The 14,458-nt window shown below is 39.9% G+C and overlaps 1 protein-coding gene across 1 annotated transcript in view; it reads left to right on the top strand.

The window, feature by feature from the left end:
* LOC107697391 (nipped-B-like protein B) overlaps nucleotides 1–14,458 on the top strand; it is a 25,953-nt gene that overhangs the window by 7,089 nt on the left and 4,406 nt on the right. The window contains exons 9-41 of the mRNA XM_016498159.1: nucleotides 1,338–2,846; nucleotides 3,006–3,128; nucleotides 3,585–3,773; nucleotides 3,896–3,967; nucleotides 4,045–4,134; nucleotides 4,253–4,353; nucleotides 4,458–4,544; nucleotides 4,627–4,858; nucleotides 5,745–5,896; nucleotides 6,125–6,205; nucleotides 6,292–6,392; nucleotides 6,469–6,598; nucleotides 7,346–7,428; nucleotides 7,955–8,087; nucleotides 8,175–8,318; nucleotides 8,407–8,493; nucleotides 8,588–8,808; nucleotides 8,925–9,027; nucleotides 9,104–9,202; nucleotides 9,285–9,431; nucleotides 10,017–10,151; nucleotides 10,511–10,609; nucleotides 10,711–10,764; nucleotides 11,107–11,215; nucleotides 11,292–11,428; nucleotides 11,716–11,856; nucleotides 11,946–12,039; nucleotides 12,133–12,287; nucleotides 12,972–13,062; nucleotides 13,156–13,329; nucleotides 13,443–13,633; nucleotides 13,718–13,825; nucleotides 14,351–14,457. Coding sequence (XP_016353645.1) covers nucleotides 1,338–2,846; nucleotides 3,006–3,128; nucleotides 3,585–3,773; nucleotides 3,896–3,967; nucleotides 4,045–4,134; nucleotides 4,253–4,353; nucleotides 4,458–4,544; nucleotides 4,627–4,858; nucleotides 5,745–5,896; nucleotides 6,125–6,205; nucleotides 6,292–6,392; nucleotides 6,469–6,598; nucleotides 7,346–7,428; nucleotides 7,955–8,087; nucleotides 8,175–8,318; nucleotides 8,407–8,493; nucleotides 8,588–8,808; nucleotides 8,925–9,027; nucleotides 9,104–9,202; nucleotides 9,285–9,431; nucleotides 10,017–10,151; nucleotides 10,511–10,609; nucleotides 10,711–10,764; nucleotides 11,107–11,215; nucleotides 11,292–11,428; nucleotides 11,716–11,856; nucleotides 11,946–12,039; nucleotides 12,133–12,287; nucleotides 12,972–13,062; nucleotides 13,156–13,329; nucleotides 13,443–13,633; nucleotides 13,718–13,825; nucleotides 14,351–14,457 — 5,479 coding nt within the window. The remainder of the gene's footprint in view (nucleotides 1–1,337; nucleotides 2,847–3,005; nucleotides 3,129–3,584; nucleotides 3,774–3,895; nucleotides 3,968–4,044; nucleotides 4,135–4,252; nucleotides 4,354–4,457; nucleotides 4,545–4,626; nucleotides 4,859–5,744; nucleotides 5,897–6,124; nucleotides 6,206–6,291; nucleotides 6,393–6,468; nucleotides 6,599–7,345; nucleotides 7,429–7,954; nucleotides 8,088–8,174; nucleotides 8,319–8,406; nucleotides 8,494–8,587; nucleotides 8,809–8,924; nucleotides 9,028–9,103; nucleotides 9,203–9,284; nucleotides 9,432–10,016; nucleotides 10,152–10,510; nucleotides 10,610–10,710; nucleotides 10,765–11,106; nucleotides 11,216–11,291; nucleotides 11,429–11,715; nucleotides 11,857–11,945; nucleotides 12,040–12,132; nucleotides 12,288–12,971; nucleotides 13,063–13,155; nucleotides 13,330–13,442; nucleotides 13,634–13,717; nucleotides 13,826–14,350; nucleotide 14,458) is intronic.

Raw genomic sequence — 14,458 nt, 5'->3', positions numbered from 1 at the left:
TCAGTGAACAACGGCTCTGTGTAGTTAATGCTGCTCAATGTGAAAGCACGCAGGTGATGGAGATTTACCGCTGATTACACTTTCTGATTTCTGACAAGATGCGCGTTAAATATCGCATGCGATTAATCGTGCAGCCCTACTAGAAACAACAACTTAGATCGTGCAGCCCTACTAGAAACCAATCAGAACAACTTAGCAACCACAAAGCAATGTCCTAGCAACATCTACAACCACGTTTTAACTGTTGTTAGAGCAACCATTCAGAATACTTCAAGAACCACACAGTAGCATCCTGACAACCACCCTTAACTTCCTTGGTAACTGGAAAGCAACACCCTAGCAACCACTACAAACAATTCAGAACAACTAAAAAAACACATAGTAGGATCCTGGTGCCCACCCTGAACATCCTAGCAATGCATAGTATCATAATAACACCTTACCTTAGCAACTGCAAAGCAGTTCCCTAGCACCCACCCAGAACATCTTAGCAGCCACATTGTAATACTGTATAGTAACACCTTACCTTACCAATTGCAAAGCAGGACCCTGGCAATCACCCAAGAACATCCTAGCAACCATGTAGTAGCATGCTAGAAACCAATCAGAAAAACTTGGCAACCACAAAGCAATATCCTGACAACCATCCACAACCATGTAGTAACTTTCTAACAACCATTCAGAATACCTTAAGAACCACATAGCAGCATCCTGGAAGCAACCCTGAATTTTCTAGTAAGACCTTCCTCGGCAACTGCTAAGCAACACCCTGGCAAACATCCTGAACATCCTAGCAACAATTCAGCTTGTACAACAATTCAACACCTTAAAAACCATATATCAGGATCCTGGCATCTACCCAGAACATCCTGACAACCAAAGGGTAAATTGCTTACTGCCAATGAGATTACCTTAGCAATCAACAAACAGCACCCTGGTAACCACCTAGAACATCCTAGCAACTGTATAGTAACAGCTTAACCACGTGCCAGTGCCCAAGAAACCACAGAGTAACATGCTTACAACCAATCAGAACCCCCTGAAAACCACATAGCAGCACCCTGGCAACAACCTAGAACATTCTAACAACCACATAGTAATGTTATAACACCTTTCCTTAGCAAGGTGCACCCTGGTAACCACCCAGAACCTTCTAGCGACCACATAGTAACATGCTAACGACTTAGAACACCTTAACAACCACACAGCAGTGCCCTGGCAGCCACAGAAAACCCTAGCATCGAGCCAGAGAGTTTAGCAAGCTCCACTCATATGTGTTGATGAAAATGTACATGTGTTAAATACTTCTTCTTACCTGTGTGATTCTAATTCTGCAGACAAACCTCTGAAGAAGAGAAAGCAGGATTCGTACCCTCAGGAACCAGGAGCTGCGGGCACCGCTGGCTCTTCTGGAACACCTGGCGTGGGTGGCGGATGCAATGCTGGGAACAAACTGGTACCTCAAGAGGCTTGTGCCGCTAGTAACGGAGCCAGTCGGCCGGCCTTGATGGTCAGTATAGACCTGCAACAGGCAGGGAGGGTGGAAGGGCCAGTGGACTCCTGTCCTGTCCCTGCAACAGAGGCCCAGCGCTGGCCAGAAGATGGTTCTGAATCCACCGGGGTCTTGCGGCTCAAATCAAAGACAGATGGAGAGGTGCTTAGGACAGTAGATGGTCGTCCAGAAGTCATCAAGCAACGGGTGGAAACTACGCCACAGAAAACTGCTTCAGATGGACGACCAGAGACTCCCAAACACAAGCACGAGAACCGCAAGGAGATCTCCAACAAAGTGAGTTCGGAAAAAAGATCGGATCTCTCCAAGCACAGACATGACGGTAAGTCTGACAAAGTGAGGCCTGAGGGAAAAGGTCATGAAACTTCCAGAAAACAGAAAGGATGGTCAGAGTCAACTCGAGAGAGCAAAGAGGAGAGGCAAAAGGATCGGGACAGTGAAGGTTCTAAAGTCCGACGACCAGACATATCTAAGTCCAGCCGGGTAGAGCACAACAGGGACATAGATCGGGATCAGGAACCAGGAAAGGAAGGGGAAAATCAGGACAAGGAGCGAGAGAAAGATCGAGACAAGGTGCGGGACAAGGAGCAGGAGAAAGATCGGGACAAGGTGCGGGAGAAAGATCGGGACAAGGTGCGGGAGAAAGATCGGGACAAGGAGCGGGAGAAAGATCGGGACAAGGTGCGGGAGAAAGATCGGGACAAGGAGCGGGAGAAAGATCAGGACAAGGAGCGGATAAAAGATCGGGACAGGGAACGAGAGAAAAATCAGGACAAGGAATGGGAGAGGGTCCGGGATAAAGATCGGGACAGGGATCGAGACCAAGAAAAGAAACGCCACACAGAATCAACAGAGTCCCGGGACAAGCGGTCTCCTGAGCAGCGCTCCCGTCCTAACAGTCCTCGGTTGAAGCAGGAACCTCGTAGTGGAGCAGAATCCAAAACAAAACCTGAACGGTCAATCCACAAAACTTCCAACAACAAAGACGAGAAACGGAGTGGAGACAAGAACCGACTTGATGGACACAAGCCTCCGTCCTCGGACAGTAAAACGGCAGAATTTCCCAACTACCTACTGGGGGGCAAATCGAGTGCATTAAAGAACTTTGTCATTCCCAAGTTGAAACGGGACAAAGACGGTAACGTCATGCAAGAAATGCGACGAGAGCCACTTGTGAAATTAGAAAAACTGGACCTGGTGGAGGACCTCAATAAGGGCGCCAAACCTGTTGTTGTTCTGAAGAAACTTTCCATTGATGAGGTCCAGAAGTTGATCAGTAATTCGCGCAGCAAGTCAAGCAAGAGCAAGTCGTCTTATGGAAAATCGTTTGGAGGTAAGTCCTTGTGACCCCTGTTTTCTTGATATTTTATGGCCAGTGAGTTTTTTTTGGTTCATTGTACACCGAATTGACAGATTGTCTGAATGTGCATTTGAAGAGTTTGAGTAGCCCTCTCTGTAGTGTTAACGGAAATTCCTCATCATGTGCTGGCAGAGATGGATTCCCGTATGCCACTGTGTGAGAGGGTGAAAATGAATAAACGCAGACGCAGCTCCACTAATGAGAAGCCCAAGTATGCTGAAGTCAGCTCAGATGATGACAGTAGCTCTGTAGAACGTAAGTAAATATACTGAATCTAATGTTGTTTTCACACTTAATGTACCTGCTTGATCCAAATCAGGGTTTCATCATCAATGTTAGTACAAAAATTGAAATGGAAAGCAATGCTTTGGTTTAGTTGTTGTTACTAATAAACTTGGTAAAATAGTCCTACAGAATGCAGTTAGTTCACATCCATTTTGAATTAAATACAAACTGTATTGTTGTTCACTTTAAACCTTCACCTTTCTAATGGCTTCAAAGACAGTTTTTACACTAGTCCAGATTCGAACTGATCTTGATGAATAATCAAACCCATGTTTGCATGAAAACCTAAATTGTTAGTAATGTAATTTTTTCTGGCTGTCTCCAATATTTCTTCTGAATTATAATGTCTCCTCTGCCTTATTTCTTAGAGTTGAGATAGATTTAAGTTGCTTTTCCATTAAAATTTTTTGTCTTCCTGGCTTTTAGTGCCCCCAAAGCGTTTGAAAAAGGACCGAAACAAAGCATGGGAATATGAAGAAAAGGACCGGAGGGGTTCTGGAGTTCATCGACGAAGTGGAGGTCACTACGACAGCCGGAGAAGTTCAGGCAGTCAATACAGAGAACGAAGTCCCGTGGACTCGGATGAAGATTCACCCCCTCCCAGCCTGAGTGATCGTAAGTGACCACTTGTACATGTTAGCATTTGTTATGTTGTCAGTGTTGACAGTTTTGTTGCTCAAATGGGTTGAAGTGTGGAAATCGAATAACTCTGATCTTTGACATCCTTCAACAACAAGTTGCCAGAAAGTTGAAGAAGAAGGAAAAGCAGAAAAAGAGGAAAGCCTATGAGCCCAAACTGACTGAGGACGGTATGTTTGCAGATTGTAATCAGCGTTGAGCGATCTGAAATGCTGAGATCTTTAGTAATCCAACTTGTGCTCCACAGAAATGATGGACTCATCCACGTTCAAGAGATTTTCCACCAGTGTTGACAACATTCTTGAAAACCTTGAAGATGTGGACTTGACATCATTAGGTAAATGTACAAATGTGGAGAAATTATTACATTTGACATTGAAGGTTCAAATTATTTCAGATTCTGCCGTACTGGAATGCTTCTGCAAGTTTGACAGTAATTGATTTAATGAATGCAGATGATGACGAGATTCCTCAGGAGCTGCTCCTCGGAAAACACCAGCTCTCGGAGTTAAACAGTGAATCAGCCAAAATAAAGGCTATGGGCATCATGCATAAGGTGGGTACAGGATCACCTTTGTCAACAGGAGAGATCTCAAGTCTCAAGAGACAGGACACATCATAAATACTTGATCTTTTAATACTAACTGCTTTTATCCTCAGATTCCATCTGATAAGATGGTGAAGGTCCAGAGTATTTTGGAAAAAAACATTCAGGATGGTGCGAAGCTCTCCACCCTCATGAATCATGTAAGCATCATTGTAGTTTCTATTGGTGGAATGGCTCTGCCATTGACTCTCACTGACAGGTTCCCTGTCCTTGTGATTTCAGGACAACGACAGGGACGACGAGGAGCGTTTGTGGCGTGACCTCATCATGGAACGTGTCACCAAATCTGCTGATGCTTGTCTGATGGCTCTTAACATCATGACCTCAGCACGAATGCCGAAGGCTGTTTACATTGAGGATGTTATCGAGAGGGTCGTGCAGTACGCCAAGTTCCATCTACAAAACACGCTGTACCCGCAGTACGACCCCGTCTACAGGGTGGACCCTCATGGCGGTCAGTCCTGCACCTTAACACTGTGTCCTAACCTACAAGATCCTTTCTATTCCATGCTAACTTGAGTTTTTGTCCCCACCAGGCAGGGCCACAAAGTGCTTGTACGACAAGACATCTGTTGCTTGGTTTATATTTTTATCCCGACTGTGAAATCTCATTGGTCTCTTATTATCAAATATTTTCTGATTGGCTGTAATGTTATTATATTGCTTTCATTCTGGACTGAAATTGCTTCCAGCTTGATACTGGAAACTTTACTAGTTAGGACAAAGTGGGTATATGTCATCCAAGGATGTAATTTTTCCATAATTATACAGATTTCTTTATTTTCCGTCCTGAAGTATGACCCGCATGAATTGAGTAAATTTTAGGGGAAAATGCTGCATTTTCAAATACATTTAAAATGCATGTATTTACATTTACATTTAATAATTTAGCAGACATATTAATGTTAATGTATTTCATGCATGTATGCCGTAATTTCTGACTGCACTGCACAAGCGAGTGGCATCATCTAGCGGCTTTGTGGAAAACACCCTTAACACCTCAGTTCAAAATTAGCATTCACCAAGCACCACATGAAAGCAATGACACTAATATTAGTATTTTCATTTTAATGTTGTTGTATAAAATTATTATTATTAATAAATACTCATTTTAATTTTACTGTACAATAGTATTACTGCTATAGTAGTATTTTTTTATTTCATTTTTTATCATTTAAATAAAAATATAATTTTTGATAATAATGATAGCATTGTTGTTGTATAGTCATGTTGAATGGGTTAAAAACAGATTTTTACATCTTTTTTTTTTTTTGTCCTGACCAAAATGCCTGGTCATCACAACAACTGTCCAAATTATGTCTATTCTTGGTCCGTTTCAGGTGGAACGCTAAGCTCAAAAGCCAAGCGAGCAAAGTGCTCAACGCACAAGCAGAGAGTTGCTGTCATGCTCTACAACAAAGTTTGTGACATTATCAGTAACCTGTCTGAACTCTTGGAGATTCAGCTGTTGACTGACACGACCATCCTTCAGGTGAGAGTCTAATCTCTGACTGCTGCTGCTTCTAAATAAAATTATCTTGTACTTTGCTGCAGTCAGCCGTTATTACATTTTGGCAAAATATTGTGTAGACAAACATTTCATATACCAATGAATCAAGCAGAATAAGGCCAGAAACATGAATTTAGAATGTAGATGTAGTCAGGTTTAATTTCCATTTGCAAAATTATTAAATCCGCACTTGTGTATCTCTCTCTACAGGTCTCGTCTCTAGGTATCACTCCATTCTTTGTTGAGAATGTGAGTGAGCTGCAGCTTTGTGCTATTAAACTAGTGACGGCTGTAAGTACCAGTGCGGTTCAGCTTTCTTTACACTATACTTTGCTGTACTAACTGCAGCTAACACTGTTGTGTTGTGCAATTTCTAGGTTTTCTCTAGATATGAGAAGCACAGGCAGCTGATTCTGGAGGAGATCTTCACCTCTCTTGCCAGACTGCCAACCAGCAAGAGAAACTTAAGAAATTTCAGGTATATGCTGCAGTCTATTCTACCAGCTGACAAGGGCACTTTTTGAGCATATGCATTGACTATACTGTGTGTTCAGACTGAACAGCAGTGACATGGATGGCGAGCCCATGTACATTCAGATGGTGACGGCGCTAGTTCTGCAGCTCATTCAGTGTGTGGTCCATCTACCTTCTGATAAGGACTCAGATGATTATAATGACAGAAAGGTAAATTGAATCTTCAGATGTATTGGAAAAGGATTTTCCTTGCTGTTATGATCAGACATACCCTGATGTTCACTGAAGTGAACTCTCCACCCAAAACCTTCCTGGGAAAAAAAAAAAAAAGTTTGGGGTCAGTAAGACTTTTTTAATGTTTTTAAATCTCTTATGCTCACCAAGGCTGCATTTATTTGATACAAAATTCAGTAAAACAACAATATTATGAAATATTATTACAATTTAAAATAGGTATTTTCTGTTTTAAAATGTAATTGATTCTTCTGATGCAATTGCAAAAGCTGAATTTTCAGCAATTACTCCAGTGTTCAGTGTCGCATGATCCTTAAGAAATCATTCTGATATGCTGATTTGGTACGTTATAAGCCGTTGTTGTCACTTTTGATCAATTTCATGCATCCTTGCTGAATACAATTAATTTCTTTAAATAAAAAGATCTTACTGACGCTAAGCCTTTGAGGTCATTTACATATTCCATGTTGTCATTTTATATTGACAGAGGGCTTAAAGGTAAAATAGCAAGAAGACCCTGTTTAAAGCCTTTTTTTGGCACGTTTTAGTTTTTGGTTTGTATTCTTAGCTAATAGCTACATGCTGAAATGACTGTCACATTACTACAAGTGATTGTGAGTCTCTTCTGTAAAAAAAGTGCTTTCCAAGAATGTTCGATATTTGTATTTTTTTTCTTTATGCCTTTTAGGCTTACTTTATAAAGTTCTTCTTTTTTTTTTTCAGGTTGATCAGGATGTATTAATCACAAACTCATATGAGACTGCAATGAGAACAGCACAAAACTTCCTCTCCGTTTTCCTCAAAAAGTAAGAAAAGCCCCTGACATTATTCCACCCACACAATTCAACCCATTTATATTGGGGAAAAAATTTACTTTTAAGTCATTTATATTTAAGCAGTGGTGTTCTGGGATCAGTAATGCATGTCTTTTCATCTACATACCGTGTCTTTAAGCTGAGAATGTACACTGTCTCAGGAAACACCTGTTTTACTCTCATCTGATGCTTTTCAAGAGGGCTTAACCATGCCATCTCAGGACAAACAACACCTGCATCGCTAAATTATCGTTGTAGTTTTACTTACCTATTTTTGTACTTTGTCTCTAAATGTTTTAATTTATTTGTTTATTTGTAATTTATTTGTAAATTCTTCTGAGGGAGGGGCATTTGTTTATTTGACAGGGACGGTACTGAATAATATTACTGCAAAGGAATGAGCAGCAGATGCTCTGTATATGCTTTTAGATAACTGCTACATTTCATTTAAAAAAAAAATATATTGTCATTCTTGGAAATTAACGTACACTTGCGTTTATTTATTTTTTAATTTTAGGTGTGGTAGTAAGCAAGGTGAGGATGACTACAGGCCACTGTTTGAGAACTTTGTTCAGGATCTACTGTCCACAGTGAATAAACCTGATTGGCCAGCTGCAGAACTGCTGCTGAGCCTTCTGGGAAGGCTGCTGGTGAGTTTCAGATTGATATTTCACAGGTAGAATGTGCCCCGTTACATCACTTGAAAACTCACCCAACGCTCTGGTTTCTCTTTGTAGGTTCACCAGTTCAGTAATAAGCAGACAGAGATGGCTTTGAGAGTGGCCTCTTTGGATTATCTGGGCACAGTGGCTGCACGTCTTCGCAAAGATGCCGTCACCAGCAAAATGGACCAGCGTTCAATCAACCGCATCCTCGGAGAGGTAAACGGCAGAGTACGCCCATCTGTGCCATCGCATGTATGAATCCCTCCTGGTCTGAAAGAAACTCGTGCTATTTTGTGTTTTACAGAGCTCAGGCAGTGATGAGATTCAGCAGCTGCAGAAGGCTCTGCTGGGTTACATGGACGAGAACGTAGAGACTGACCCGTCGCTATTGGTGAGAAAATTCAGACATATTATTGTGACGAGAAAAAAAGCCCTAAGAATCTCTAGTGGTTTTAATGTTGTTGTGATGTCTTCATTTCCAAAAGTTTGCACGGAAGTTCTACATCGCGCAGTGGTTCAGGGACACCAGCACTGAGACAGAGAAAGCCATGAAAGCGCAAAGTCAGAGGGACGACGACTCGTCCGATGGGCCGCACCATGCCAGGGACGTCGAGACCACTAGTGAGATCTTGCAGAAAGCAGAAGCGCGCAAGAAGTTCCTCCGGTCTGTTATCAAGACCTCGGCATCGAAATTCAGCTCACTGAGGTACAAACAGCAGCGATCTTTGCCAAAACAACTTTGTTAAAGGGATAGTTTACCCAAAAAATGAAAATGTGATATGTTTAGAAGCGTTTTGACACCTGCTATGTGTTTTCTCACAGAATAAACTCAGATACTGTCGACTATGAGGACTCGTGTCTTATTGTGCGATATCTGGCCTCCATGAGGCCGTTTGCACAGAGCTTTGATATTTATCTCACACAGGTTAGAGGTCATCACATCTCAGCATTTTTGTTTGTATTTGCATATCAATAATACATCTCCCCATTTGTGTCTGTAGATATTGAGAGTTCTCGGTGAAAGTGCCATCGCAGTGAGAACTAAAGCGATGAAATGTCTTTCTGAGGTGGTTGCGGTGGATCCAAGCATTCTGGCACGGGTGAGTGCAGTTTCCAAAAAAACGAAGCTTGTTAATGTTCTCATCTGCATATTTTTAATTCTCATTTGCTTTTTTGGTTTAGTCGGACATGCAGCGGGGAGTTCATGGCCGACTGATGGATAATTCCACCAGCGTGAGAGAAGCTGCGGTAGAGCTGCTGGGGCGCTTCGTACTGAGTCGACCACAGCTAACTGAACAGTATTACGACATGCTGATCGAGCGCATCCTGGTTTGTGCTTTTTTTGCATATATGAATTGTAGAATTTTGCAGTCAAATATTTTTTGTATTATAACGGCAAAGAAATATATTTGACCCTTGTCTTTAATAGATTTCCTTAATTGCTTGCTTGATGCCTCTAGTAGCAGTCACCAGTTTCTTTGTTCTCATGTAATAAAATAATTCAATTAATCAATATTTATTTTTCCTGATATACTACAAAATAATTAATAATCACCAGTAAAATCAGTAAAAGATTAATTTTACAATAAAACAAAAACAAAATTGTTACAAAATTGTTACCATGAATGTTTTTTATTTCTCCCTTTTTAAAGAACAACCGTATCCAAATCAATATTCCATGTCCACCTGTTTGTTTGTTTATTTATGTATTTGGCAAAACCCATGAAATAAAACACTTGCTGATCACTCCGTCTGGGTTTATGTAGTGATGATGATTGGCCACCTGTAGCTTATTACTTGCAGTTGTAAATTATATTGTAAATTTAATACATGCTTTTTTCCAGTTAGCAGTGAAAACTGATTATTTTGAATTCATTGTGTAGGCTGATTTGTGTTGGTAAATGTTTTCTGCAGGACACAGGCATCAGTGTGAGGAAGAGGGTTATTAAAATCCTACGGGACATCTGTCTGGAGCAGCCCACCTTCAACAAGATCACAGAGATGTGTGTAAAGATGATCAGGAGGGTCAATGACGAAGAAGGCATCAAGGTTAGTTGTGTTTTTCTCTTACAATCTGTATTGATCCATGTACTTTATATTTATGTAAAAGTTGCGTATTCTGTGTTTTGTTGGGAAAGCAATTATTAAAATATTAAAACGAAAAAATGTTTAAGCTAATTTACTTTATATACTAGCGGTCTAATTTTTTTAAAATCTTATTTAGGGGTCTTAATTAATTTCTAATAATGCAAAAAATATATATTTGATGTATTTTTTTTTAATATTATTAGAGATTAATTTAGACACCTATTTCTTTTATACTAGGGAGAATTTTTATTTTGTTTTTAAAAAATGTATTATTGTGCAGCCCTCTTATAACCAGTTTCTTTTTGCCATCTCTTATTCAGAAATTGGTAAATGAGACATTTCAGAAGCTCTGGTTCACCCCTACACCTAATCATGATAAACAGGCCATGACTCGCAAGATTCTCAACATCACAGACGTGGTAAGGATCTGCAGAGTGGGCAAAAATCTGACCCCAAGACGTGCTATAATACACGTTTAAGGTCACATTATGTCCCTCTGACATGAATCATTGTCTCTCAGGTCGCTGCATGCAGGGATTCCGGTTACGACTGGTTCGAGCAGCTCCTTCAGAATGTAAGTTGCCCATCTATGGTTCAAGGATAATTTTGATTTGATTTTCCAATGCTTAGTTGTGCATTTAGGGTTTCAAGGAGATCTGGGATAGTACCTTGAAAGGTTGCAAGTTTGAACCCCAAAAGGGGTGACAGAAGAGCAAAATACTCATTCAAATCCATTCTGTTGCACTTTTCCAAAATAGGAAGTAAATTCTGACTTTCTGAGTTGAATTGAACATAGCATTAGCCCCAGGTTACTCCAGAGGAAGTGTGAACTGGAATACATTTTTTTTTTGTCAGGTAAAAAAATTATATATATATATATAAAACCTAAGCACTGATGTAATCGATGTTGTCACAGCTGTTAAAGTCAGAAGAGGATGCCTCGTACAAACCGGCCAGGAAGGCTTGTGCTCAGCTGGTGGACAGTCTCGTGGAGCATATGCTGAAATACGAGGAGTCTCTCGCTGGTATGAGCGGTATTAAATTATGAAGCGAAAGATTTACCTTGGTTGAACTTTTGATGAGTTATTTTTTGTTTTGCAGACTATGATAATAAGGGCTTGACGTCCAATTGCCTAGTGGCTTGTATCACCACGCTGTACCTGTTTAGCAAGATCCGACCCCAGCTGATGGTGAAACATGCCATGACTATGCAGCCGTATCTGACTACAAAGTGTAATGTGAGTATGCTGTCGGGAAATTTAGGATGTATTGCAGGGGTCACCAAACTTGGTCAACCTGCAGAGTTTACCTCCAACCCTAATCAAACACACCTGAACAAGCTAATCAGTTTCTTACTATATATACTTGAAACTCCCAGGCAGGTGTGTTCAGGCAAGTTGGAGCAGGACACCGGCCCTCCAGGACCGAGTTTAGTGTCCCCTGATATATTGCAATAAATGGTGTTGTGCTGCCATCTAGAGGCCAGAGAGTGAAGGCACTTCTTGTGCTTATTGTGTCCCTACAGACTCAGAGTGATTTTATGGTGATCTGTAATGTGGCTAAAATCCTGGAGCTTGTTGTTCCTTTGATGGAACATCCGAGTGAAAATTTCCTCACCACCATCGAAGAAGACCTGATGAAACTCATCATCAAATACGGCATGACGGTCAGTTGAAGAGCAAGTGTCAGTAACTCTAATGTCCAGCGGTTTGTACATGAATAGCTTCATGGTGCCATCTGCCTTGTTTCCTGCAGGTTGTGCAGCATTGCGTGAGTTGTCTCGGTGCGGTCGTCAATAAGGTCACCCATAACTACAAGTTTGTGTGGTCTTGTTTCAACCGATACTATGGTGAGTAAATTTCAACACCTGTCAGGATTCTTTTGTTCTTCTGTGATCCTGAGAGTGTTAATTACTCTAAAATTCTTCTTCTTTCATGTAAAGGAGCACTAAGCAAGCTGAAGTTGCAGCATCAGGAAGACCCAAACTGCACCGTACTGGTCTCTAATAAACCTGCTCTGCTGCGTTCACTCTTCACTGTGGGTGCCCTGTGCCGACACTTCGACTTTGACCAAGAGGAGTTCAAAGGCAGTAATACGGTGAGATCCTCAGTCATGATTTCTGGATTTTAAAAGTCTTGAATCCCAGGAGAAATTTGTAAGCATTAATAAATGTACTATAATAATGGACTTATTGTGCACTAATAAAAGTAGACCTCTATTTGTAATAGATCAGTGGGACTAAGTAGTCAAATTTATTTATTCATTCATTTAAATCATTTAATCATTTCATTTAAAAATATTTAAGTAATTTATGTATATATATATATATATATATATTACAGCAGTGTTATTATTTATTTATTTATATTTGTATATCTGCTGTTAACGTGAAAAAGTTGATGCATTTTACATTTTGTCTATACATCATTGCTGCTTTTAATGCTGATTTAAATCATTTTGAAACTAATAAAAAAGTAATGAACTACAGCAATTAGAATCTAATGAGAATTGACAGTAATGAGAAAAAATTTTGTTTAAAAAATCAAATAAAAAAAAAATACAAAACTGAAACATCCGGACACATTAGGAGAATAATGAGAATTTTGAAGAAAATATGCTTGAAATGTCAATTAAGCATAATGTCATAATATGATGTCACAATATGAAAATATTTTAATGGGCCTATAATATGTTTCATTTCCTTGATCAAATGTAACCTGAAAATGTTTTCGTAAGATTCACTCCTTTACCTGTCTGGTTAATGGTTGTCTTCTCTTTCAGGTGGTCATAAAGGACAAAGTGCTGGAGCTGCTGTTGTATTTCACTAAAAATGAGGATGAGGAGGTGCAGACCAAGGCCATCATTGGTCTAGGTAAATATTTGCGCTCCATAATCACTGAATTTCTTGTTTTTACCTTTTCACTGTGCTCACAGTGAACAAAACCATGATCTGTTGGTTCTCCAGGCTTCCTGTTCATCCAGCACCCAGGGCTAATGTTTGCTTCAGATGTGAAAAACCTCTACAACTGCCTCCTGGCTGACAGGAAAACATCAGTGAATCTGAAGATCCAGGTGCTAAAGAACCTGCAGACATACCTGCAGGAGGAAGACTCGCGCATGCAGGAAGCCGACAGGGAGTGTGAGTGTCATTTATAAAGGATGTTCTTGTCTGTGCCCAATGCAGCTGTCACTTGGTAAGAAGCTATCCAGTTAGCTATTTTTATTCTCATTCTTTGTCATTGGTCTTTTCAGGGAAGAAGATGTCTAAGCAGGAGGACCTGAAGGAGATGGGTGACATCTCATCTGGCATGAGCAGTTCTATCATGCAGCTCTACCTCAAGCAAGTGCTAGAGTGCTTTTTCCACACGCAATCCAGCGTACGGCACTTTGCTCTCAATGTAATCGTCCTGACGCTCAGCCAAGGCCTCATTCATCCCGTACAGGTACGTATCCACTGCACAAACTCTCCTAAAGGTGGTCTGAAAGAGCCTTTAGTTTAACTTGTCTGTTTCCTCCTCCTCCATCAGTGTGTTCCGTATCTTATTGCCATGGGAACTGACTTGGAACCCACAATGAGGAATAAAGCTGATCAACAGCTGGTGGAGATTGATAAGAAATACACTGGATTCATTCACGTAAGTGGATTTGAACAACTAACATGCATTTGTCATGTATAATATAAAATCCTCTCAAAAAATCCTCACAGCTGTTGTTAACAAGTGTTATAATTAACATCTGATTCAAATAGTTATAGATAGATATATAAAGCAACATATCTCGTTTTCATTTATTTTAACTTGACGTACTAAAATAACTAAAATAAAAATTAATAAAAACTAACTAGACATATTTTAAAAAATACTAAAAGTAATATATATATATATATATATATATATATATACATTACATAAAACCACACATCACAATTAGTTTTTCATATTATATTTATATTTTATTTTGTTTTATTTTAGCTTTATTTTAATTAACAAATACGATTTTTTTTATAGATAGTGTTAGTTTTTGTTAACAGTAATATCACAGGTTTTAAAATGTATTTACATAGTGGTAACAAGGGTTGCATCACCTTTCATTTTTTTGGGTCCTTTTTGTACCTTTTTTGTGAGAGCTGACATTACTTTTTCTAATAATCTTGTCTTGTATTGCAGTCTTTGCTAAAAGAGCCTAGACCACGGGAAAAGAAGAAAAAAAGAGGGAAAAAATATGGCTCTGGGGATGAAAGTAGCAGAGGAAGAAGCCGGGAAGGGGAA

This window comes from Sinocyclocheilus anshuiensis, unplaced genomic scaffold (genome assembly GCF_001515605.1).
Source record: "Sinocyclocheilus anshuiensis isolate Anshui unplaced genomic scaffold, SAMN03320099.WGS_v1.1 scaffold939, whole genome shotgun sequence".
Classification (NCBI taxonomy): Eukaryota; Metazoa; Chordata; class Actinopteri; order Cypriniformes; family Cyprinidae; genus Sinocyclocheilus; species Sinocyclocheilus anshuiensis.
Note: the sequence above shows the minus strand (reverse complement) of the source record. Positions and strands in the feature narration are given on the sequence as shown.